General features: G+C 37.1%; 1 protein-coding gene across 2 annotated transcripts; it reads left to right on the top strand.

The window, feature by feature from the left end:
* Positions 1–964: 964 nt before the first annotated feature.
* On the top strand, positions 965–14,874 carry shisa9b (shisa family member 9b). Of its 2 annotated transcripts, XM_067478301.1 has the most exons (4): positions 966–1,798; positions 3,920–4,026; positions 9,031–9,171; positions 11,331–14,874. In XM_067478301.1, the coding sequence occupies exons 1-4, from the start codon at positions 1,290–1,292 to the stop codon at positions 11,711–11,713; spliced, it is 1,140 nt and encodes a 379-aa protein (XP_067334402.1). In that variant the 5' UTR covers positions 966–1,289; the 3' UTR covers positions 11,714–14,874. The 2 variants fall into 2 exon arrangements, with proteins under 2 accessions (XP_067334403.1, XP_067334402.1); XM_067478302.1 differs by lacking the exon at positions 9,031–9,171 and having other exon boundaries at positions 965–1,798.
* The last annotated feature ends 11,156 nt before the right edge of the window (positions 14,875–26,030 follow it).

The raw sequence follows: 26,030 nt of genomic DNA, 5'->3' as shown, positions 1-26,030 counted from the left end.
ATGTGTGTTTGTGCGTGTGTGTTTGTGTCCTAATAAAGCTGTAGTGATTTCATTTTAATTGAACTCTGAAGTTTCATCCTTTGAGACTGTGTGTACTATTTATAGGGAACTAAAAGATGCACAAAGACGAGACAAGCAAAACCTCCCCTGACAGCCTGTTGTAAATAAAAGTAGCCTCGCATGGCAAAGATCATTCTACATCAAACAGAAATTACTGAAACTTCTTAAGTGGCTGATGATAAGCCTATTTTTACAAATCACAATTTTAGATAAAATGGTTTCTCTAAAAATAAACATGCATTAAAAGATAAAACATTCTAATATACAATTACAGGTCAGTTATCCATATGTACACAGATTAAAATTCCCATTCGAGTACAGCTTGTTTTAAAAACGTAACTCTTTAGGATGAGCCTATCCCAGCTGTCATTGGGCGAGAGGTGGGGTACACCCTGGACAGGTCTATCTCAGGGCCAACACAGAGAGACTACACAGACCACCATCTACACTCGAGTTCACACCTACGGACAATCTACTTAACATGCATGTTTTTGGACTGTGAAAAACCGTTGTACCCAGAGAAAAGGGGAGAAACATGCAAACTCCACACAGAAAGGCTGCAGCCGTCCTCAGTGATGCACTCAACCACCGCGCTTGCAAATGAAGTCATGTTTTACACATATTTAAAGATTTGGAAGAAGATTTAAATTACTGTTTATGTCAGCTGGGTGTGTTTCAAATACCTGTGTTTAGGTGATTTGGATCACAGGTTGTATTTTTAGAGACTATTTAAAGTCTCCACACGATAATAGGTGGCTTTAACACACACACACACACACACACACACACACACACACACACACACACACACAGTCCTTACTCCCCCCACCCAAATTCAGATATTAGGGTCTCTTCTACTGTTGCTCTCCCCCCCCCCTCTCTCTGTCTCTCTGTCTGTGTGTATCTGTGCGTAGCTCTGCAGAACGAAGCAGCCTCAGAGGTGTCTGACACACTCCAGCATGGCCAGAGGCACCGATTTACTGATGCCGCCACTCTCCAACTATTTACTGTAGTAGAGTGTCCTCTGCAAGGAACCTGAATTCATCCTTGAACTCTAACCGATATTTTCCACCAAAGAAGGGTGCAGAGAAGCGCTGTGATTTTACGCATTAAAGTTGGAGACGGCCTCGTTACCTTTACGCATGGCTGTGTCTCGTCTCTTCGATAAATGCTGCTCGGCTTTTGAGAGCCTGTCAGCGCGACAAGAGCGGAGTAAAAAGTGAGCAACGATGCGGGGGACTGAGCTGTTGCTCGGTTACTTTCTGGTGAAAGTTACGGTGTGCGACGCGGAGGGCGATCTGGGTCAGAGCGTCGATGACTTCATGATAGTTACCGGGTTCAACGACTCAAAGGAAGGTGAGAGTGGACTCACAGAAACCCCGCACATTGAGGACAAGTGCCGCGGCTACTACGACGTGATGGGCCAGTGGGACCCGCCGTTCGTGTGCAGGACGGGCAGCTACCTGTACTGCTGCGGCACCTGTGGCTTTAGGTTCTGCTGCGCGTTTAAAAGCTCACGGCTGGACCAGACCACCTGTAAGAACTACGACACCCCACCATGGATGATGACAGGTAGACCTCCGCCTAAAGTGGACGTGTCACTGGACGCAGCCAAGGATAAAACAAACCTTATTGTATATGTTATATGCGGGGTCGTGGCCATTATGGCACTAATCGGAATTTTCACCAAGCTTGGTTTGGAAAAGACGCACCGTCCTGAAGGAGAGAATATGTCAAGGTAGGTTTTAATTTTGCCAGTGTTAATGTTCATTTATTATCGCTATTATTACACACTTGGTTTGTAAAAACATTTAAATGCTTATCATTCTGTATTGGGTCCTGTGATAAATAACTGCAGGACGTAGGCATTCAATCAAAACCATGTAGCAACAGGTTGCTTTGCGAGTCTAAATAAAACTTTGTTATGAAAAACGTTCAGCAGTATTTCAAGTAGGTGATTTTTAACTAGAATGTCAGAGAATAGTAGGATTCAGTGGTACCACATCCTCACAACCTCGGCCTGCTTAGTAGTTCTGAGTTACATATCCTGCCTGCACAACAGTCACATGGACATGTTGACAGAGACAAAAATGTCTTATGATGTAAAATGGGTTGTCTTATGACTTTAGTTGTCAGACTACTGACAGTGATAGTGGTAAACAGTTATACACATTGGGTCCAAATATCCAAGCAGTGCTGTTAAGTTAAATGGACTTGCTTATAGTGTATGTGATATGTTCAGAATCGTGGGGGTTGGAGTGTGTTCCTGTTGTCATACAACACCCTGGACAGGTCACCAGTCTGTGTCAGGGCCAACACAGAGACCCACACAGACAGACAAACATTCCCACTCACATTCACAAAAATGATTTTTTTCTCCAAATCAGCAACATGTACAACTACAACTGCTTAATTTTGCGTTTAAAATGTGTGTGAACATGTACAAACTGTACCCAAACTGCTTTGTGCAAACATGCCTGTCAGAATCAAACGTGTAGAATTTGTTACAAAGGATGTATTCCTCTCCTGGGGCCTGGAAAACAGATTTTGGGCAAAAAAATCTGTCAATAAACAAAATAGACCAAACAGTGTCTCCTCAGTGCAAACAATACAGCTTTTCTATGGTCTAGGGTAGTCTCTAAAAAAAAAAAAAAAGATCAATGGCTTTCAGCATGTCCCTTCAAGGGCCGCCATAGCGGAACGTGTTCCGCACGTTTATTTGCCATGAGTTTATTTTCAAACAAATTTCAGAAAACCATGAATTACAGCTGTTTTACTATGAATTGAAAAAAAAATACTTCAACATCATTTCAATGTGTTGTGTAGTTAGAGGTACGAGACTTTACCATGCTTAAGAGTAATGCTAAGTGTAGTCAGTGCTGAACTTTTAATCAGGGTGTTTTTTAGAGTGTAGAGATGTTCTGAACAGACTCTGCAAGGCAGTTTGAGAAGCGGGCTGACAAAGAGAGGGGCGAGATGCAATATTGTTTAAATAAGGGAATAATGCCGCACATTTTCAGGCAGTCTCTCCAGGGAGTCATTCATAGTGTTGTACTCAGATGTTCACACGAAAAGGACAGAAATAGCTATTTCAAAAAGACAAATTAGAGCGTGCAGGATGAAGTTCAACTGTAACTCTTATTCACCTCCACTGCAATTAGGATGTAAATCTGACATTGGAAAGGTGTGTACAGTATGTATAAGGGGTTAGGTGGGGGGGTTGATACCAAAGCTATTCGAACACCTGAGAAGCAATTTTGAGAGGATGTATTGGCCATTGTATAATGTCTACTGTGACTCTAAGTGGAACTTTGTGTCATTACATAGTGTCGTCAAAGTTACACCAAATTAGAGTTTTTTTTGGACATTTTTTATCTTTGTTTGGTAGTATTAAGTGATGAGCTGGACAGGAGCTGGAAAAGGTCCCCAGCATGACTCCAACCCGTGAAACTGTAGTTATGTGATGTGAGCTATAACCTACCAGCTACCAGGGTGCTCCAGTTACATCACAAATTTTAGATGCGGATTATGAAAGATGAGGATGTTTAGGAGATAATGAACCATTCTTGGGAGTTTGCATAATTAATGAAAGTAAACTAATTGTTAGAATACCCCTTTAAATCATGGACTCTTGCAGAAACATATGGCCTTTACACCAGAAACAGTGTCTTTTCAGTTCCACTATATGAAATAGGTTTTCTGCCTACAGCATTAAGCCCATTGTTTTACGGCAAAATTAGTTTCATAAACAGGGCAGATAAAAAATGCTGACAAATGATATAATTTATCATTTAGGAGGACTTGTTTGTAAAACCTGGGTGCACTGCTGAGCCTCTGAGATTTTTCTTCATGTTTTCAGGGCTCTTGCACATGTGATCCGCCACCCTGCCACAGAACACACGGACAACATTGGCCTTGGCCAGCCCTATGAGAACATACAAACCAGAGTCACGGTTAACAGCCTCCGTAAGTAGCGTGACGGCAGCAGCACACAGCAAGCTACACACCTACACACACTTCACATGACAGAGCAATGTGTCAAAAAGCCACGTCTAGACACTATATCTGTTCATTAATGCTGCTGACAGCTCCTTTAGCTGACCACAACCTGCCCCTGCACTGCAGCCTCAATGACACCATCACAACCAGTTGTAACAGGCACTCATAAATTCCGAGATTTTTCTATCCTAAATTAGCAGTGGAAGCAGAAGTGGCTGACTGAGGCAATTAGTCCTGCCCTCAGCAATCACTTAACATACACACTAATTATCACCAACAACCTTGAGCTCTCTTTCTTAGCCAATTGTATGTAAGAGCCTCACACATTATATCACACTCTCTTTCACTCATTTATCAGCACCAACACCTACACACACCCACACCGAAACACACAGACTAAAGAGTTCTTAATAATGTTAACCTGCTTACTGTCTTCACAGCTACAGTCAATAAAGGTCTCTCCTTTTCCCTCCCACCATCTTTCTCTCTCACTGCAAGCTGAATAATTATGCTATTATGGAATTGGAAATTCATATTAAAAAAGGTTTTACAGACACAGTCAAGAAGCATTTACATGGTAATCTTCTTAACATCTGAAAACCAGTTTTAGCTAAACATCAGTTTTAAAGATTTCTTATCATTTCATATTCAGTGGTTGTATATTTAGTGAATTGTTTACAGTTCACATCCTTAACAGTAGGAGTTAGAAACCAAGGAATCAATAACATCATTCAGAATTTTAAATATTTCCATTACAATTAAAGAGTACAGCAGGTGAATTCACTGACTGATTTGGAGTAGGCCAGTAAGTAGGCTAGTGAGTGAAAAATACCAGGTGTAATCTGTGGTTGGAATGAAAACCTGCCTACAGTTCACGTAGATGATAGATTTATTTGAAATGATCACATCATACAAAGCCTGGCTTTACTTACACAAACCTTCCAGTGATTTCATTAGGTTACTATTGCTGTTTTTGTAATTTTTCACAATTACATTTAAATTAATCCATCCATTACCTATGCCACTGTCACAACGTTTAGATGCAAAACTAAGGGATGGCATTTTGGTAAATTTCTTACACAATTTAAAACCCTGAAATGCTCTCAAACACTAAGAATTCAGGCAAAGCCTTAATTGGCTAAAGAACTCTGAACATAATCAGACAACGCTGTTAAAGACAGGACAGCCACACTGACAGTCTACAAGTGCTCTTGAACTTGTTGCTAAATGTGGTCTTTTTACATGGTTGTCACTGCAAATTTGTATCTTGCTACTCCCCAATATCCCCATTGACTGTATGAAGCAGTATTACATAAGTACCTGTGCTAACATGTTGTGAGCACATTCACATTGCAAAAACTGTTGAACACACTTGTGACCTGATTTCAAATCCCCTTTTCCTGCATAAACGAGTAAACGAGACACAACTGTCAATGATAAGAGATAAAATAACACCACTGTACCATGCAGTACTAAAAGTTTATGTGCCTTTAAGAAAAAAATACACATATTGCACATTTCAGTTATTATTATTAGTTTGTAAGTGCATTAGTGAGTGCATCTTTCTTTTTATTTTGTGACCTTGGGCAGTAAAATCCAGGGCACAGTCTTACAGGAATGCATGGGGGATAGTCTGTAATTGAGTTGGCAACAGCACATGGATGATTGTTTTCTTGACAGCGACACTTGCAAGGTTATAAGGGGTGAGTGGATATTTCTGTCACGTAGGTCTTTCTTGTCCATGTCCTCCCCAGCTGTAGTCACTGTATATTACAGATAATGGAGCAATGCAGTGATTGAAATGCTCTAGAGGGAGCCCATGCTCTTCTTCTGTTGCCGGTCAGAGATAATAAAAATCTGTCACACTGGGCATTGAGCTCTCATCCTCCTTAAGACATCAGTAATACAGATTCTGTGAGCTGGATTCCTTGGCAGCGGGTACTATCATGTTCATGTTCTGCTGGCCATGTGCATGCATGGGGTAAGTGTGAAGTGTGGCCTCTTTTTACTCCAGGCAGTCAGCCATAGAGAACAAAGTCTCCGCTCACTGCCAGCACTCCACTGGAGCATGACAGTCTGTTTCCTCAGTGCCAGATAGAAATGTATTTCAGCTGCATTACCTCTGACAGCTGCTACCAAATGTAGAGTCTACCTCTGGCTCTATTTTCTACCTGCCATATATTGTGTATAAGGAGCTACTATAATTACAAACTGCTTTAACAGCTACCAGCTTTAAATATTTGAGTAGAGACATATGACTTGTTTTAATTTCACTTTTTTGTAAGTTAAATTGACACCAATAACATTGATTTAGAATCTGTATATAAAGTAAGTTATCGTGAACATAAAATGTATACATTCCCAAGGAAATATAAAATGTAAAAATCTGAATATAAAAATATTATTGCCCACTGCAAAAAGACTTTTTTACTTTATAATGTATGTCTGAATTACCAAGAAATGTTTGATCACATCCATTTAAGTGCAACACAACACAATTTAACACAACTATAAGTCAGTGTTTATGTAGATAAAAGAAATTAGCATTTGAGGTTAGATATTGACTTGGTGGGAATAGATTATTTTCCTCAGTAACTTAAAAGTAGGCTGCCTGTAAATAAGAGCGCCTTTCTCCTTGTACCATTTTATTTTAGGGCATACAGCTCCCAAAATACTCTCTTAAATCTTTGATGAGTTCTAGAGAGGTGTCTTAACCTTAACCTTTATAAGTCTCAAGAAGCGGCCTACATTTTTCCAGCAGCTCACACAAAAGCTGGGACTTTGACAACAGTATGAGCACAATTGACACTCAGTCAACACAATGTCAGATAAGCATTAAAGAGGGAGACAAACAGCTCCACACATCGGAACCTCAGTTTAAATTAAGTTTGGCATACTGAAAGTTGCACAGGATGTTAACAAAAACACAGTCTTTATTGATTATCTGCAGTGAAACCCTTTCCCATCTTATCTATTTTATGTGAAAGTAGACATACTGTATTTCTCGAGAACATTTCCAGATGCAGACAGGCAGAAAAAAAACTCCATGTCTTTTAAAAATACTGGGATATGGAACAGCAGTTATTGATAGTTGTTTGAATTATTTAGTTTCAGTGTTTTGTTTTGTTTTACCTTGACTGGAGCATCAGATAAGTATGACCATAATTCATGACCCAACTCATGAGGACATGAAAATAGTTTGCATGGTTGAATAAGTTTATCTAAAGAGCTGCACAGGGTTAAATTTTATGTATAAACATAAATGTTTTTATTTTTCTTAACATTCATATGTACCAAAGAACACTAGATAACAAGCATTAATAGTGTCTTGTTGTGGCAAATAAACTTAAAGTGACTTAATTCACCGTATTACATGGAAGATGATGATCTATTTTGACTATCAGCTTAAACAAGACCACATTAGGATGGCCCACTTACAATGAGTAGTATGAAAGTAAAACAGGTCAACAAGCTCAGATAGCAGGCGGACAAAAAAAAAACACGGATCGTTTGAGTTTTAGAGAGATTTCCTTACTTTTGCTTTTGTATATATTTAACACTGCCACTGTCCATCAGCTATGACACATTGTGTAAAAAGACAAATATTCAGTGGTCAGCAACTATTCTGCCACAAACAGAATAGGTGCCATCATTCCTGATCTAGTTTTGCTTATTATTATTATTTAATGAGGTTTTAGGAAAACAAAATTATCACTGAATTTAACTGGTCATCTGTACATATTCTCTGTTTTGGTTTTAACAACTACAAGTTGTCAATACAACAAGATTATCAAGGAGCTTGTTACCAAGAGAGGCTTCTCATTATACTACCCACTTGTCAAGGTGTGGTACAGTGAATAGATTGCCCAAGCTGTCCTCTGCATCATTTCTTTAGACAGCATTGATAATTTGAGACTTTCCAAACTAATTAGCACAGTAATAAACTTTCTTGCTGACCAGTGGGGAATAAGAGCCTAATTAACCTATTTTCTGTATGAATGATCTGTTTTTAATCAGACACATTCTAAACCAGGGACTGGTGGACTCCACTGAATTGTAAGTTTCTAAACCATGAAGACTGGCAACTACAAAGTATGAGTTAATTGACAAGTTTGTAATTGTTGTTGCTATTTAATGATGCTGGATTCACAGTGGATTAATACAGGAACCTCATCTTAACCAGGTTTACTATAAATAAATCTGTTACATCATGACAAATAACAGACTGAGTCATGGTCTCTAAAATAACCAAGACTAGGTAAATAAGTAATAAGTGAAAGATCAAACCATACATATCAGTGGATTAAGTGGATCAAGTATCAAACAACGTTGCTTCCTACATCCTACATTTTTATGTAGTCTTCACACTGCTGCCTGTAAATTGGTACATTCCATTAAAATCCCCCAATCTAAAGGAGGAGAAGACACTCTGAACAGCTGTTTGCTCTGTCATGCCAGTAGGCAGGGGGCCAGTCTATCTGTTGTGTACCCCTTAATTTACCAGATGTCTACTGTAGGATTAGTACAGTTTTACAAAGAGCAGTCATGACTCTCCAGCTGGGTCCCTAGAAAAACCTACTTAAAGGAAAGTAACACTACCAAGTTTGAGAGACAATTATTCTATATTCACATCCATCTATCAAGCTGATTTATATCGTGGCAAACAGTAAAAAAAACACTCACTGTGATGGAACTAAGCCAATTTAAATAACATAACAAAACAAAAATCAAACAATGGTAGCAGATGACAAAACAATAAATGAAAGAGACTGTTTATCCAGTTATGATTTCAATCTCTTATTTTTTCCATCTTTGTACGTAGAAATCAATATAATAAATACACATTTGAACATATGAGCTCAATGGAGGATGTATAGAGAATTGGTTGCTGCTAAGAGTTAATTCACATCTTTGCACTTAACAACAGTGTCTGAATTTTTGCATTAAAGTCTTGTGTTTTGTGTTCTTTAGATAGCAACCAGATGAACAATGTGATTCAAACATCAACTTTGATTACCCAGCCTTACCTAGCTGTGGGACAGATAACCAGCCCATATGAACAACAGAAGCCTGTGAAGGATCTCAACAAATATAGCACGCTCAAGGCTGTGGGTAAGACATTTTCACAATGAGCCACACTGATGAAAAAGCACTTAGCATTCAACATTTGATCTAATTACAGAGCTCATTATATCCTCTACAAACTATAATATTTAATTAGAGTTTCTCGTCATCATATTAGGAGGAGCGCCAAGATTCACTGCACAAAAAACAACAGGCTCTGCAATCTTAGTATTTATAATGGCAGGTTTAAAGTTTAGAGGATAGAAAATTCATCTTAAATGTCTTATGAAGCCTCTTATATAATCATTGTAAACTTAAATGTGGTTTATTTTATGTTAAACAGGGCTTGCCACAAAACACAAAAAACATGTTAAAAAAATTACAGTAGCTGTTTCAATGCTGTGCCTGTCCTATTTATTAAAAGCATGAAGCACGAAACCGGAAAAATAATCAACTTTAGAATCATGTATTTATTGGAAGTGTTAGAAATGTACCTTTTTATTTTCAAATAAGACCCCATTCAGAATTAGTCTCCATCACAGCTCTTTGTGACACAAACTTTGTCTGGTTATCTATTGTGCACGAATTACAACAGAGAAGAACTAAAAGCATATTTAAAGAGTGATGTTGTTTGTTATTCGTCTTGTGTTAATTTTGGAACCTCTGTAGTCACTGCATAGACAAGGAGCAGTTGAAAGAAAATACCTAATACCAGCAATATACCACCTTTGTGCTAAATGCTTTTTAATCACCTTTTTGTTTTTAGCATCAACAACACTACACAAAACATGTTTGCAGTGTCAAAAAAATAAGTATTTTACAGTAAATCACAAAATCTAACCATTCAAGCCAATAAGAGAAATGATCATCATCAAAGTGTTGTGTAAAAATACTTTAAGCTCAACATTTGATGCTATTGAGCTCAGTAAAATGGGAGTCTTATTATAGATTCTACATGAACCAATGCTGTGTTTGACAGACCTGGACATGGATGGGGTGGCGTCTATCAGTGAGTGTGTAGTAGGTCCAATCACATAAATTAGCTTGCTCTCGCTGTGATTCAGACGAGCAGCAGAAGCTTTTCCACTGCTAATCCACTGAAGTGCTGTCAAACAAACTGATCATTAGGGGAAATAAAAATAGAACAATTCTTAGCTAATGAGACTGGGGACAGGAGACAATCAGGAGCAATCAAAACACAAATGAGCTGGGGCGTGGTGATGGGAGGCACCTACACTGTAGGGTGATACATGGGAGCTTCTGTTCTGAACTGATGAGGGTTTTACTGCTGTGAAGCATATATGAAGAGCGAACCAGAGCACAGACACAGCCTGCTCCTGATGAAGAGACCACATTAAAGGGTATCTGGGCGACATTTCACTAAAAAGTTAAAAATCAATTCCTAACCCTAACTTTTTTCCTAACCTAGACTTATTTCTAACTTTAACCTTGAAAGCAAGTCTTAAGTCTTAAACTGCATCTTGAAAGGAAATCAGAAAGTGTTGACCTGCAAAATGTCATCACACTACATCTTTTACTCTATTTAATATAATGGCTGACAACAGAAAGTCATAATGCGAAAATTAAGAATTAAACATTTACTGGCTTCCTGTAATAGACTGCTAAATTAGCAAACACAATTTGATTCTATTACTGTCCACATCACTTATCACTTATATTTAAATTCAGTAATATGTGTCTCATTTATAGTGAAATGAGAACTTTGACTACCAATAACATGGCCTATCTATTTAAATTTTACAAGGTATTCAAAAAATATTTTATGGGGAGAGTTGCGTCAGAAAACTGTGCCACATCAAGATGCGGTAAATGATCCGCTGTGGTGACCCTGAACTCATGGGATAAGCCGAAAGGACAAAAATTTAAAAAATATTTTATAATAACAGACCATGAGTTGTGTTGGGCTCAAGTTTTTATCTTTGCAATTTTTTTTTCTGAGTGCAGTTAATTATTGAAAAAACAAATATTGAATATTTGTCTGGATTGAAAACCCAACAACAATTCCTGAATATTTTTTATGTGACGTCTTGGGTATTTTACGCATCTAAAGTGTACATGTAAAGTATTTTCCTATTTTACTTAATGTGTTGATGATGTCTGATAATCATATTAAGTTACACTGACCATCCTCTGCACAATGCAATAACGTATAATGGGAAAAATTATTTTGTTTGTGCATTCGTTAGCAGAGAAAGCTAATGACAGCTTCTACAGCAACCGTCGGCAACTGATTGAGATGACAACCAAGGGCAGTCTTCCCATGGAAGCTGTGGAAATGGAGCCAGAGCCAAGTAATCCTTACAGCCCACCAAGACAGCTGGCTGCAAAACAGAATGGACACAAGTACAAAAGCCCCAAGAGCCACAGCCCTCAGTCACTGTCCTATGGCTCCAGCACTGCTGCCAGCCCAGGGGTGTTAAGATCCTGGGAAGGCAAGGACACACTGGGACTCAGACAGAGCTATGGACCAAAAAAACTCTGCATCATTGAGAAGGAGCTGCACACCACTCGCTATATGCCTCCACAACCATATTTCGTCACCAACAGCAAGACAGAGGTGACAGTATGAAGGATTGTCTAACCACGAGGCCTAAGTTGGGGTCTGGATTCAAGGAAGATAAGAACTCTTGTGAGTGGCACTGCAAGAAAGCAACATCGACATGTGCAGTTGAGCATGTGAGGCACAATGTAAAGAGTGAGTGAAGTGTACCGTCTAAGGATCCGAACCAATCACTGTGCTGCAGCGGGGCACAGAGATAAATATATTGTTATTGATATTGATATAATCAAAGTGCTAAAATAAAATATAAATTAATTATATATGTATATCAGTGAGATGTGACATACGCAGTACAGTTGACAATATACAGATATTAGATGACCTGAGTATCACATTAATATGTCTAAATGAGAAAATACTCCTAATTTTGCTGTAGTTCATCAGTGTTAAGTCTGTATTTATTTGGATGAGAAAATCAATTATTGGAACAAATCAATGCATTAATCCACTAGGTGTTGAATCATCTGCAGTTTCTATATATGAAAATTGACAGAAACATGTTTACTAGCCCAAGGTTTAATTTTCAGTTTAACAATTCTGATAAGTATATCACAAGTGACTGCTAATCATTAAGGACACATTTAGGATAACTGATGTTTTGGGAGCGCACAGTGAATTTTTAGACTTGATAAACGTGAATAAATTAGACCCTAAGCTGTTCCATCCTCTCAATATAAACTCTGAAAAACATGGCTTACATTTACACACATCAACTGCTCACACTCAGAGTAGATCGCCATGACCATCACTGACTTGACCAAAAACTGTATTAATTTAAGACAAAACTGAGACTTACACTAAATATTTTTCAGAAGTAAATGTTTCATATTCATTTCCAAAATGTTATACATTCATTTTGGAGGGATTCATAAGCTTGGTCCCTAAGTCAGTATTTATAAAATATACACTCCAATTCCCCCCAAAAAGTTGGGACGATGTGTATAACATAAATACACACAGAATGCAATGACTTGCAAATCTCATCAACCCATAATTTATCCTCAATAGAACATAAACAACATATCGGATGTTGAAACTGAAACATTTTACCACTTCATGGAAAATATTATATAAAAAATATATATACTTTTCAGACAAAGTCATTGCCAACAAACATCCAATTGATACATATATTTCTATGATAATTAGGAGAAGTAGCAACAGAGTGTTGTATTGGTGTAATAGTGCCTCTCATCAGTACCAGCATGTGTGTGACTTTACTAGAAACTGCTGTAGGTGACCCAGTGTTAGAATGGTCATTGGTCATTGGTCCTATTCTTTGTAGGCCCTTATGCCCAAAACAGATTCATCTTTAGCGCATAGGCGGTGGCTCACAGTTTGCATCAATGTGTGCTAGCTAAGTGATTTTCATCTCAGATTTCACATTAAATGCATCTATTCTGTGCAATATTATAATTCAGCCTGGAGTCTACTTGGGAACATTTTGGTGAATGCAGCTGATCCCAGATAATGTACTTATATCAGGGAGGTTGCTAAAACAGGACATAAGACACACTTCAGAAACACTTCCTAATAAATAGTGTTTTCAGGTGAAGTTGATCATTTGTTGCACTGATTTCCCAGCCAAGTAATAAAAATGGATGATCGCGCCTGCCTGTAAGTCTTACTCATGCGTGTGACTACTTCAAGCAGCCAGGGACAAGGCTGCCTTCAAAACTAATACACAAGTGAGAAGTGGGAGCTGCTTGTGTAAAAGGTGTATTTATATCTTCTCAAGTTCAACTCTTACAAAACATAAAATACTGTATAACAAGGGCAGACATGATACTGATTGTTGTATTTGGGTAGCTATTATTATTCTCAGAGATTTCCAAATATGCCATATGCACTATTTCCCAAAATATGTACATCTAGAGCACCAAACTGCCCTTCCACATAATAAACAACGATTTCAGTGTTTCTTTCACAGTCATGTGAAATCTGTTTTTCACAATATTCAAACTTAATGATTAATTCATTTGAGATCTTTATTGAAGTGAAAAATACTGGTACATGTTTCTGTTTTACTAATGCAAAATGTTATACTTATATCATTGTTATTAAGCTACAGTACAACATTTTATACATAAGACCTACTGTGATACCACCAGTTAAAACATAATTTGTTTACACTATTAATTGTTTGCATTAAAGAATCCAGAAGTGAGAAGCAGCACTAAAATTATATTCTATTAAATTTAAAGAAAACCCCCAGTGACCACAGGGCTAATATATATTTCAATATGATAGTTCTTTGTGTCACTGTCAGCGTTAATTATTAGAATGTATATTTGATTATTTAACTGCTCTAAGTAATGTTATCTGTTTTTGTGTATGATATAAAGTTACACTGGTTACCTCTGTTTTACACTTCACATTCTCTAGTTGTCCTGAATAATTACTGAGCTGAGCATTTCAACATTGTTGTTACATTGTGTTGTAAAATATAATGACTGTGATGCCAGTGTCTCATCGAAACATTCAATCTAAAATGCCACTTTCTTGTACTAAATTATACAAAGTTGCAGCAGAGGTTTGGTTCCTTTGTTGTTTTTGTAAAGCATTTCAGTTCAGGTTAGAAGTATCCATGGTTAATTAAGCATTATTTACGTAACTTTGGGAAAGCTCAATGGATGCCTTTTACTGTAATACAAGGACTCTGCTAAATGTTCTGCAACAAATGTAACTTCTTATATTTTAGATATACCATCCAAATGTACTGTAGCTTGCCTTCTCCAAAGGAAGCTATCATTGGCAGTGAGCAAATGTAGCACAATATCAGCTTCATTGGAACAAGCAGGTAAACAATGTGATTATTTATTGGTTCAACTATGGTAGCTCTGTTTTTATCTAAAGAAAAGCATGCAAGCTGCTAAACAGAGGAAAAAATGCATACGAAAGACTAATTTCCACACTTAAGCTGTCTCTATCTATTTTTGGTGCTTGAACTTTAACGTTTTTCTTTCTTTAAAAATTATGAGCTGGTTCTGCTGGACGACCCCGCCAGCACCGCAGCAGATGGTATCATAAAAACAAAGCACTTCAGTGCAGCCAAAGGACCTTTTCCATAAAATTCACTACATTTTATGGGATTTTCTGTTGTATGTACTCTAGCTGTAAAACACAAAAACTGGTATTATACTGTCTCCATTAAAAAAATCTAATAACTGTCTCTTCTCCAGACTTCTTTAAAGCCACATACTTTTTTGTCCTTGATTGACAGGTCAGTTGAAGTTGATGCCTCCTGTAATGCATTAAGACAATAATTGCAGCTGGCTACAGCATACATTCACACGCAGTCACTGCGTCCAATAACTGGGAACTAAGCACAATGATTTTTCTTAGAGTAGACTTAGTACAGAGGCATTTTTGAAGGGGCTGCCCCTCTCGTTTGAGACAGTCAATTTGAAAAAAATATTTCAGGTGATTAACAACAAATTTCATATGCAATTTATTCAATATTTTACAGCAACATAGCTAGAAGGTTGCGGGTTTACATCCCCGACCAACTGTGGCCTTTGTGGAGTTTGCATGTTCCACCTGTGGTTCTTGGTACTCATTGCTGGTTACTGGTACTGGTTTCCTTACACAATCCAAATACATGCCTGCTAGGTTAATTGGTGAGCCTAAATTGCCTGTAGATGTGAATGTGAGTATGAACGATTGCCTTTCTGTGTAAATCTTTGTGTTGGCCGTGAGATAGACTGGTGACCATTGCAAGATGTTCCTCACCTCTCACCCTATGACAGCTGGGATAGAGTCCTAGCCCCCCGCAACCCTAAACTGGATAAGTGGTTACAAATATTAGATTAATAGATTTATTTTAAAGCAACAAACTCCATTATGTACCATTTGTAGAAAGCATTAGACCCGAGGAGGGCAGCCTACTTACTTTACAGTAATAGCACTCTGAAGGGTAATTTTAGTGCACTTTTTTAATTTATGTTTGCACTTTTTGGAGAATTCAATTTGTTTTACACCTGTTACTACAGACGACTTGTGTTTACACCTGTGCTTTTTATCCGCTGTAAAGTTCAGTGTGAACATGCTTTTGAGAGAACTGTCATTTATATGAAAATGCCAGGAGACATTCTTGTTAATTAGCAAATGATGTTCCCTACCACCAGGGTGGTTCCCCCTGGAAATCAAATCAGCATAATAACCTAATTTTAGTCTCTGGTGTCTACAGCAATGATATACATTACTTTTGAAATATGAAATAATGCAGGATTGGACTGTTCAAACGAACTAATAATAATTAGTGTAGACTTAAAGTGTGATTTTGGATACGTACCTTTCTGCAGGATTTTGGACATATGAGCAACTCTGGAGTAAAAACTTTGCTTTGCCAGAAGCTTCTCTTGGAAGAAATCCCCTCTAGAAATGGAAAAATCATGGCAGTGCATGTTCAAGGTCATTACAAGCATTTATTATCCTTACATTAAACAAATTGCCTTCTACAGACAGACGGGCAATTTAGAGTTTTGAATTTCACCCTTAGCCTTAAAATTGGGAAATCTCTTTCGCTCCATAATTCATTTGTATGTTCAAAAATTAGGTTCAGTATGGATACATTTGGCATTTGCCTTGAAATATTTCTCTCGAAGAACACTAGTGGTGAAGAAACCGGAGCTTTCCAAAGCACTAAATCAATGAGGCAATTGTGTTGTTCAGTGCTTTAAAGCATTTGATACTTTTAAATTGGTGACATCTGCTGGTCAAATTCTTGGTATTACATGCAAGTGGGCAAAATCAATAATGAAACATTTGACCAGAATGTTGATCAGATGTATTTATGCTGCCATTGTTTTTTTTTTGTTGTTGTTTAAAACAGTCTGAATTATGAAGTCAGATCAATTTTAATTAGACTGCAACTCTGAAGGAGCAGAATAATTAGTATATTTGATGTTCAAGCAGCCGGTGGCTCAGTGGGTAGAACATCAGTTTAGGTCTCCCGGTTCAAATCCCAGTACAAGCACCAGGTGTGTCCTTGAGCGAGACACTCTCGCCCTCTCACATGCTTTGGCTGCCTAATGCTTCCCTCGAGGAATGGGCTAAATGCAGAGACTAAATTTCATGTGTATAAACATGTATATTTACTCAATGACAATAAAGAGTTTTTGAGATGATCACTTCTCTGATCAATCGCTATCAAAAACAATGTGACATACAATCAACGAAAAATTACTATGGGAAATATATATCCTATAATACAATGAAATAGAGGTCCAGAAGCATTAACAGCCAGAAAAGGCTCTCATTGCTTGAAATTAATCCATTCTCCAAGCCAGTGCGGAGTACCATAGCCCAGGTCATTGTGCCACTACAAAAGCAAGCAAAGCAGCTTGGAGCAAAATCTGAGAGTTTCTAAAAAGGGGCACACAGGGATTAGAAATGTGGAGCCTTTCTCTCAGAGAGATGCCTCCAGAGCAGACAAAGACATTGAGAAATATTTCCTTTTGCTCAAGGCAGGAAGAAATGTCATCATGGTATTTTGGGACAGGGACTGTTTTCCCCCATTAAAAGTCTGTGATACTATGATTACGTTCACAGAAGCATCGCTGCGAAGGTCTCCAATGTTTTTAGCAGCTTGCATGACAAACATTCTGTCAGTAATCTTTAGTCACTGTGTCCCTGCAAACTGCAATTTGGTTACTATTTTCTGTCTTGTTTATGAAGAGATTTCACTGATGCCTTTGTAATATAGATCATATAAATTGAAAGAAATATTTGAGGTCCACATCATCTGTACTATGTTTAGGGATAGAAGAAAAAACATTGTTTAAGTTTATATTTTAAGATCTTTTACCCCCTCCTGAAATCACAACTGGAGTGCTTTTTTTGCTTTATTCAAGAAATGATTATAGTTAATTTCTACAAGCATTTCACTTATTCTCCTGTCTATCATTTTGAGGAAGTCCAAAAGCATTAGCTCTCTTTTTATAACGCAAGAGCTGAAGAATTTCTGTGTTATTTTGGACATCCATCCAATTATTTAATTTTACCCTCACTCAGGGGTAAAATTCAGCTCTCAATTTACCAGTCAATCTATGTTCCAACCCTCAGCTATAGTCACGAACTTTGGGTTATGACTGAAAGAATAGAATCCAGAGTACAACAGGCCGAAATGAGTTTCCTGCGAAGGGTACTGGGCTAAGCCTTAGAGATAGAGTGTGGAGTTCTGACATCCAAAGGGAGCTCGGAGTAGAGCCGCTGCTCCCTCCTGTTGAAAGGAGTAAGTTGAGGTGGTTCGGGCATTTAATAAGAATGCCAGGAACGCCCAAATGGTAGGAGACCCCGTGGTAGACCCAGAACACATTAAAAGGTATTATAACTCCTATAAGGCCTGGAAACGCCTCGGAATCCCACCAGAGGAGCTGGAAATCATGGCTGGAGGGAAGTATGGCTACAAAGATTTGCTTATCCTGCTGCCACTGCGACCCAACTCAGGATAAGCGGAAGATAATGAATAAATGAATGAATTAATATTCAATCTGTGATGCTTGACAAACATCAGATGCACAGTGCAACATGCAGTGCGGAAAGGTAAACAGAGACTACTAACTTTCTTAATGATGCTCTCCAATATATGTGACATTAAGTGGAAATGCAGGAATAAAACCTGGATGATTTGCAAGAAAAACAAATTTCCCAATCATCCATCCCATCCCATTATTAATGTCATACATCCTGAAAAAGGGTCTTCTTAAAATAAATTACACTGCTGTCATCATTGATTGCTCTTCTAATGACAAAGGTGCAGCAAGTGTGGATAAGAAAATGTGTTATGTTAAACTTGATTAGTGTCACGAAACAATGTTAAAGATAATTTTGCCTTAAAAGATAAAACTATCATTGATGAATAGTTTAAGGAATAATTTTAGTCAGTTGTTAAGCAAATTATCCACGATTTGACTGTGTGAGATATTAATGCCTCTTTCTTTCCTAGTTGGGACAGTGCTTAAGTGTTTCACCTCCTTATTAAACAGCTGAGACATAATTTTGCCGGTGGATCATGAGTCTACAGTGACTATTTTAGTTTCCAAATTTCTTTTCTAATATGGCTTTGGGTTCCACCATCAGACATGATTCACATTTCAAATAAAACTAATTTACCTGTATCAGATCGCTAAAACTGTAACATAGGCCCTCTGAGGCTATGCTGGAAATTGCACAAAAATGATTTGTGGCTCATTAAGTAGGACTTATGCAAAAATATGTATGTTAAGAGTAAATGCAAAGGTGATTGATTCAGAGGATGATGATTCTATAAGCTGGAGCAGAGGTAGCGTAACTAACTCAGCAGCTGAAACTTCATAGTGGATAATAACTCAGATGAGTAACATACTGTCCACAGATACCATGAAAAGCAGAGCTCTTAGTTTGGCCACAGTTAATTGATAAATGTCATGCAAAGAGGGAATGATAGCAGACAGCAAGCTGATAAAATGTAAAATCAGATTGGTTTAATAAAGCCTATTCATTTTCAAATGCCTGGCTTTGAACCTTTTAGGTCCTGAGATATAAAAGCAGGATCCCAAATTATTCTAAAAATCTCTGACTTTAAAAATGATAACGACAACACTAGTCTTTTTCATTGTATGGTTTAAATGTATGTATTTTTACTTTAACTCTTTACTTGTCCAGTAGTCTACAATGTTTTGATTTGAATAAAGGATATCGATACCTACTGTATAGTACATGGACTTAAAAAATGTCATATTATCCATTAACCTAATTCCCCCTTTAGTTTTTGTCCATTCATTGAATTTTGACTCACTAACTGGCATACATTATGTGAATGACTGCACTTGGAAATCTCATTTCTTTCTTTTTTTCCCTAAATGACTTATAAATGCCATTTAAGAACAGCAGCTTTAATGCAAAATTTAAACCCACTTGTCAATCTAGAATCTAAACTTCTAGTCATATCTATTGCATTACTTTCTAAGCGTATAAAGCTTAGTATACAAAAGTATACAAAAAATCATGTTTATGCCTGTATAAACCAGGGTTTCCTCTGTTTTTGTTTATATTGTGTATTGTAAGGTTAGTTAGATTAAAAAGCTTATTTATAAGTGTAATGCTGGTGCATTTGAATATTACCTCTTAAGTTTGTTTCACTAGTTGTGGTAAAAACTATGTATAGTGGGAAAGAACAGACACAGCTATAGGAGCTACAAGCTACAGCTATTGGGGCTACAAGAAACAGCTATTAGAGATTTAAGGTCAGCTATTAGAGCTGACAGAAAGAACGGACTACAAGGTAGTGGGGAGCGCAACAAGGTAGAAGTGAAAGGTTCAGTGTGTAGCTGTGGAGGCACACTTTTTAAAAAAAAAATGACTTTAATACCTTTTTCTCACCAGGAATGTATAAACTCTGGATATCATTTTAAGCAGAACCAAGAAAAAATATGGTTCTTGGTTCAGGTGTTGACTCTTAAAGATCCAAATAAATCTCATGACAGGTCAGTGTTACTGTATAAAATGTGGTTTGTATAATTTCTTCATAAGTTATTAGAAAAGTTCAAAGACTTTATAATAAAACCTTGCCAAATGTACATCTGTGTGCTACAATCATTGTCTAAGAAAAGGAACCATTAAAATACTCCCCTCAGGCACAGTGTTATTTTTTATTGACCTACACTATCCACATTTATTCACTCTACTACCCTAAATTTGGAGCAGGTGCCCTGGGCTACACATTCATAACACACAACCATTTTCATCACTTTGGAAAGACAAAGACATTTTTATTTATTTATTTATTTATTTATTTATGACAAACTTAAGACAAATGGCTTTTAGAATCAAAGGTTTTGAGATATTGCAGTAGATAAACAAGAATTGCAACAAGTATAAAATACCTAAATCCCTATAATCACTGTAAAGCACTTAGGTTTTGCATGAACTGTTGTGATTTCACTGAAAACACATTTCCTTGATAAATAATAACAATAATAATAAAAAAAATAATAAATAATAAAAAAACACAGTAGAATTATCACCTTTCTAACAGTTTCAACTTTAAAACTGAAAAATTATAACCTTGTACCTTGTACAGTTCGTGGCTGAGCAGCTATATTACATAGCATTAGGTTGTACAGGTGTACCTAATGTTTTGGCCAGTGAAGCCTCCTTAAGGGGAAATAAACTGTCACAAAGATGCGGCATGGTCACAATGGAAGCACGAAAGCAATACAAGATCTGTTAGTTGAATTCTAAAAAACAATTTAAGTAGTGGGTTTAAAATCTAATCAAAAGCAAACCACATTGAAATTCTTTGAGGGATGAGCAAAATAATTTCTTTGCCTCACCCAATGTCTTTGTGATAGAAACCCATACTGGTAAATGGTAAATGCTTTTTGCCAGAGCCTTCACAATGTTGCTGCTCATTCACCCATTCGCACACACTCACACACCGATGGCAGTGGCTGCCATGCATCTAACCCACCAGGAGCAACTAGGAGTTCAGTGTCTTGCCTAAGGACACTTCGAAATGTAGGCAGGACCCGGGTTCGAACCACTGACCCTGTGGTCTGTGGACAACTGCCTTTCTAGAACATATACTCTACGTACATAAGTGTGGATTTCAGAGCCAAGTTCGATCTATAAAAACAAACAAGAACTAAACCTTTAGAGAGAAGCATGGAAGAGCACTTTGTAGTAGAAAATTGGAAATGAAAAGGTCACTGTCCTTGCTGACAATCAAAAAGTTATCATCAGCACATGAAAGTGAAATGCCACAGACATTCGAGGATCCGCTGACAAGGAATACTGCCAGTACTGTTCCTGATTCTAGTTTGACAAGTCCACTGATACAGTAGATGAGTTTTCCAGCTTTTTCTCATACTTTCATTACTTATGTTTCAATCCGAATGGCATATGAGGACACAAGTAGAAAACAGAGAGACAGCTAATGTTTTTTTTCTACTTAAGGGCCACACAATGGATAAAGATAAATATCGAGGATTTTCTTGAAGGATGACACAGAGAAGATTATCTTCGATTGTGACAAGATGCCTTAAAAAGTGACAAATTCACTCTTATTCGGAGAACCGATGTGAAGTGCACAAACATGCAGAATCACACAAAAGTTATGTTTCTGTTCGATTTGAGAAGCTGTTTCCTAGCATCGGAGTGCCTCAACTTTTTGAAAACATACAGACAGCACAGCTAAAACACAAGCTCCTGAATTTAGATAATAACTGATCAGCAGCATGAATGAATTATGACATAATTATGACAGGATTAGGATGGAAGTGACTTCGCAAGTGTTACTTGAACTTGTGCTCTACTTTTATAACATTCAGCATTGTGGAGAAGAAACTCAGCAGCTTGACACCTCATATTACACAACGATAATTCATAACATGTCATTAGACTTTGATAGGCACTACTGACATGTATATGTTTGGAGTTTGGTCAATATACATTAAGATGTGGGTTAAACTGCCCTAGATCTTTTCACAGCTGTAGAAAAAATTTTAATCTCGCCCTCTGCAATGCATTTACATGACGTGCAAGCCATCTTAAATGATGAGTCAGTTTTATACCCAGTATGTATCTCATAAAAATGTAGCCTTGTACCTTGTACTGTATGTCTGGGCCTTTTGAGTCCACCCATCATTGTGGGTCTGCCTTTTTTACATGAATATAAAGATACAAGACATCAAAAAGTCTCAGTTGAGAACAGAATAAATAAGAATTTTGCCCTTTAATTTAAATGTCTTACAAACATCATTATAAAAAATGAATAAGAGACCTAAAAAAAGCTATGGAGTTTATAGATTCTTGTGATTCATCAATTACTTTTCATCCTCTGAATGAAATCCAGGTCTCCTCTACAATTTAAAACTTCAGTGTGTGTTCAAGTGTGTGAAGTGTCTCTCACTTGTCCTGTTCCAGCTCTTAGAAAGATGCATTGTTTGGGTGTGTCCATCTGTTTTGGGACTTTACACTTGATGTAATTTAGGCATGACAGAGAGGATAGACAGAAAAAATGACTAGAATGTGTTTTAAATGAATTAAAATTCAGTTAAAAAAGAAAAGAAATATGTTCCTCCATAAATGTGTATACAAAGCATCATCATTACTTACCCCAAGCTTTTTAAACCTCAGGTTTACAACAATAGATTGTATAGGTGTTGTTTCAGATTTTTAACCATATGTTTTGATGTTATGTTGTAATGTTTTGAACCAGCTGTGTGGCACACACAACCAACTGCCACGATCAAATGGCTTAACTAGGTCAGCTGTAAGGATTTGCTCTTGTCACAATGATCACAATCAATTAAGAAACAGTGGCTGAGTTCCAGAACTTTCCAGGTGTAGAGACAAAGCCAATGATTTCTCCTATTCCTAGAAAGCAAGGAGTTGAATATGAGCTCTGAATGTTATTAATAGCCACTGCAGGGGTGTTGAGGGTTGTCAAAGGAAGATAGCAACAGGTTTCAGAGCAGTGCTTAACACAATCACTTAAACATGGAAAAGGTCATTGAACAGCTCTGTCTTAAAGCTGTCTTTCTTTAAAAAAAAAAGAAAAGAAGACATACTGTATTTCTTTCATTTTTTGTTACGATACTTTGACAGCCCAGCAATGTACCAGTGAATGGCAGTCTGATGTGAGCCTGCTGCTAAGTAAAGGTGCTGTTTGTGTGACTACAAAATATTAAAATGTCATTTATTTAACTTACTTGGTTCAAGAAGCTGAAGTGTTGAGCTCTTCACATCTGCAGAGGGACAAAGAAAACAGTTTAGTTAGCATTTAGTTAAGCATTTCTACTTTGTTAATAGCAACAGATAAGAAAATAGTTAAACTTTTGAACCTTGTTAGATGTGTTGGCTCTGTCACACCAAAAGAGCAAGGAAAATGAATTAATTAGTTTGGCCTGTGGTCATCCACAGCTGAATGCACCAGTATGTATGTGCAAAACTATGTATGTCCAATATTTTGCATATCAAGAGGTGCCCACTGTACCAGCACAGGAACATTAAATTGTTAGTAACTTTCTTTCTCTGTCAACTGTAGAATGTACATTTTTGTTCCTGGGGTTCATTTTACTGCATTCAGTTTCTGGATTTGATGTGCTTATCTGAGGTTCAGGTAAAATTCACTTGGGTTTTTCTGTTGTGGCTTTACAAACATCAATGTTTTTTAGTATTGGTAGGTCATACAAACAATGCAACTGCAAAAGATACAAAAACTGGCTGTAACTCATACAAATTTTATCCCATATTTTTTACAATACCTGCATTACCTTTTACAGTATATAATTAAAACAAACAAAAAAGCAAAACAACTGTACTAAAATCATAAGCCTGCATTTAAGGATGGGTTGGTTATTAGGTTTAATATGGGTCATGCCTGGTCTAACCTGGTTGCCTGGCAAATAAAGGTTTAATTGAGATTGAAAGTCAGAAATTGGTTTAGATACGTGTCTCACTCTATACCTAGATAATATACGTTATATACAATAAAAGTTGAGAGCACTTAATTACCTTCTGTGTATTTATTTATTGCAGAGAAGCAGAGTAAAGAAGACAAGATGATGGGTTTCAAATAAACACTGATCAGCATGCTTCCATCTAATTAAGACTGACATGATGCCTTTGAGGCCTTATCACCACTGCTGAGGAGGCACAGTGTTTATCCAGAATTATTTAAAAAAAAAAAGTATCATTCCTGATGCAAGTCACAGCCCAGTCAAACATTTGCAGCCACAGCAGAAGGCTCTGCCACTGACTATTACGACTCCTTTTCTCCACTCAGGAAGCCCACAGCAACTGACAAACCTGGAAACCTTTGTGTCTGGTTGAGTGCTGAGGACTGAGCCAATTAGAGGTGTGACAAACAGAAGCAACATTCATAAAAGAACTCACTATGGCAGCCCTTCAGTATGGCAAATTAGTTTTTCTGAATGTTGTAAAAGAGTGGTGTTTAATTTTACTGTTGGAAAAAAAAACCCCTATTCATTCTGTGAAAGAAAAAAGACAAACTCTCTTCCTCATTTAGGGCAGTCAAAAAGCCTTTTACTTAGAGATACCTGTAGATAGATCTATGCAGAATTCAATTGTTTTTAAAAGCATGTGAGAGCCCTTTTTAGACAAAGGACAAACCAAACTGTTGGGCCCAAAAATACTCTATGGTTGGGCCTAAAAGTGACAATAGACTATTAGCGCTCTCTAGTGGCAAGAGAAAATTAAATTGTCAGTAATTTCTTGACTCAAATGTTTTCAGTGAAATTAAAATTGATCTGTGAATATACAGGTCCCTGCTGTTTATTATTAAACTCAATCATGGTTTATTTAACAATGATTTACACATTTACAAATATTGATTTTAAATGAAAACTTAAATGACATTAAAACTAAGGAACACATTTTAATTAATAAATGTGTAGACTTTTTACATATGTAGAACCAACACTATTCTAATACACCAATAAAAAAATGTAAGTGAAGTAACTGATTTGTTACTAAATCTACCAAATGTAACCCTAAGGCCACCAGATGCAAGGTTGTGCTGTGAATCACGTAGCCTGCATGCCTGATAACATCTGGTCTACTTAAACTATCGAAGTGGATAGATTTGAGTGGCAGACATTGCAAACTTAGAGGATACGTCCAACACAATCAATTTTCTTCACACTATAATCCGAGTCAATAAAAGAGTCAATCAATGAAATTCATGTGCACGCACAGTGTTATCTGGATTCGGTTGTCCTCTAGAGCATGACCAGTTCATGGTTGTCTGAAAGAACTCAGATACCAAGAAGAAGAGTAAACAAAAAGTTAGTCATTAAAATCATGATGTTATTAGGAAATAGACCTCTGAAACTGGCTCATATTTGCTGTCAAATGACTGGTGACTGCACCAGAAATACTGCCATTGTACAGACAGGTCCAAACATTTTAATATAAACTATAATAAGCAGTTACAGCCAGGGGGTTAGTTAAAATAATAGCAAAGCGAAAAGACAAATGTCTGTAGCACCGTATATCAGTTAAAAATAAATAAACTCAGTGTCAGGCACCCACTTTAGTAAACACCAATGGTCATTTAGATATAATTATTTATTAGTTTGACAATACAATATGTGTGAAATATGTTAGATTAAATGAGTTACATTTATAATATTGTATTTGATAGGTGACATTAACACATTACAAAAGGAATGAAAAGTATTCAGATTTTACAGACAAGACAAAAGCACAGTTATTACAATCCCTGGGTTATGAGTTTTTACATATTTATAGTTAATATTAGCTTTATATTTTGGAAAGATCTATGAAAAACCTTAGTGTAACCTTACTGAAAACATCC

Source organism: Channa argus, chromosome 15 (genome assembly GCF_033026475.1).
Source record: "Channa argus isolate prfri chromosome 15, Channa argus male v1.0, whole genome shotgun sequence".
In the NCBI taxonomy this organism is placed as follows: Eukaryota; Metazoa; Chordata; class Actinopteri; order Anabantiformes; family Channidae; genus Channa; species Channa argus.
The sequence above is the reverse complement of the archived record's forward strand: the minus strand, read 5'-3'. Positions and strand labels throughout refer to the sequence as shown.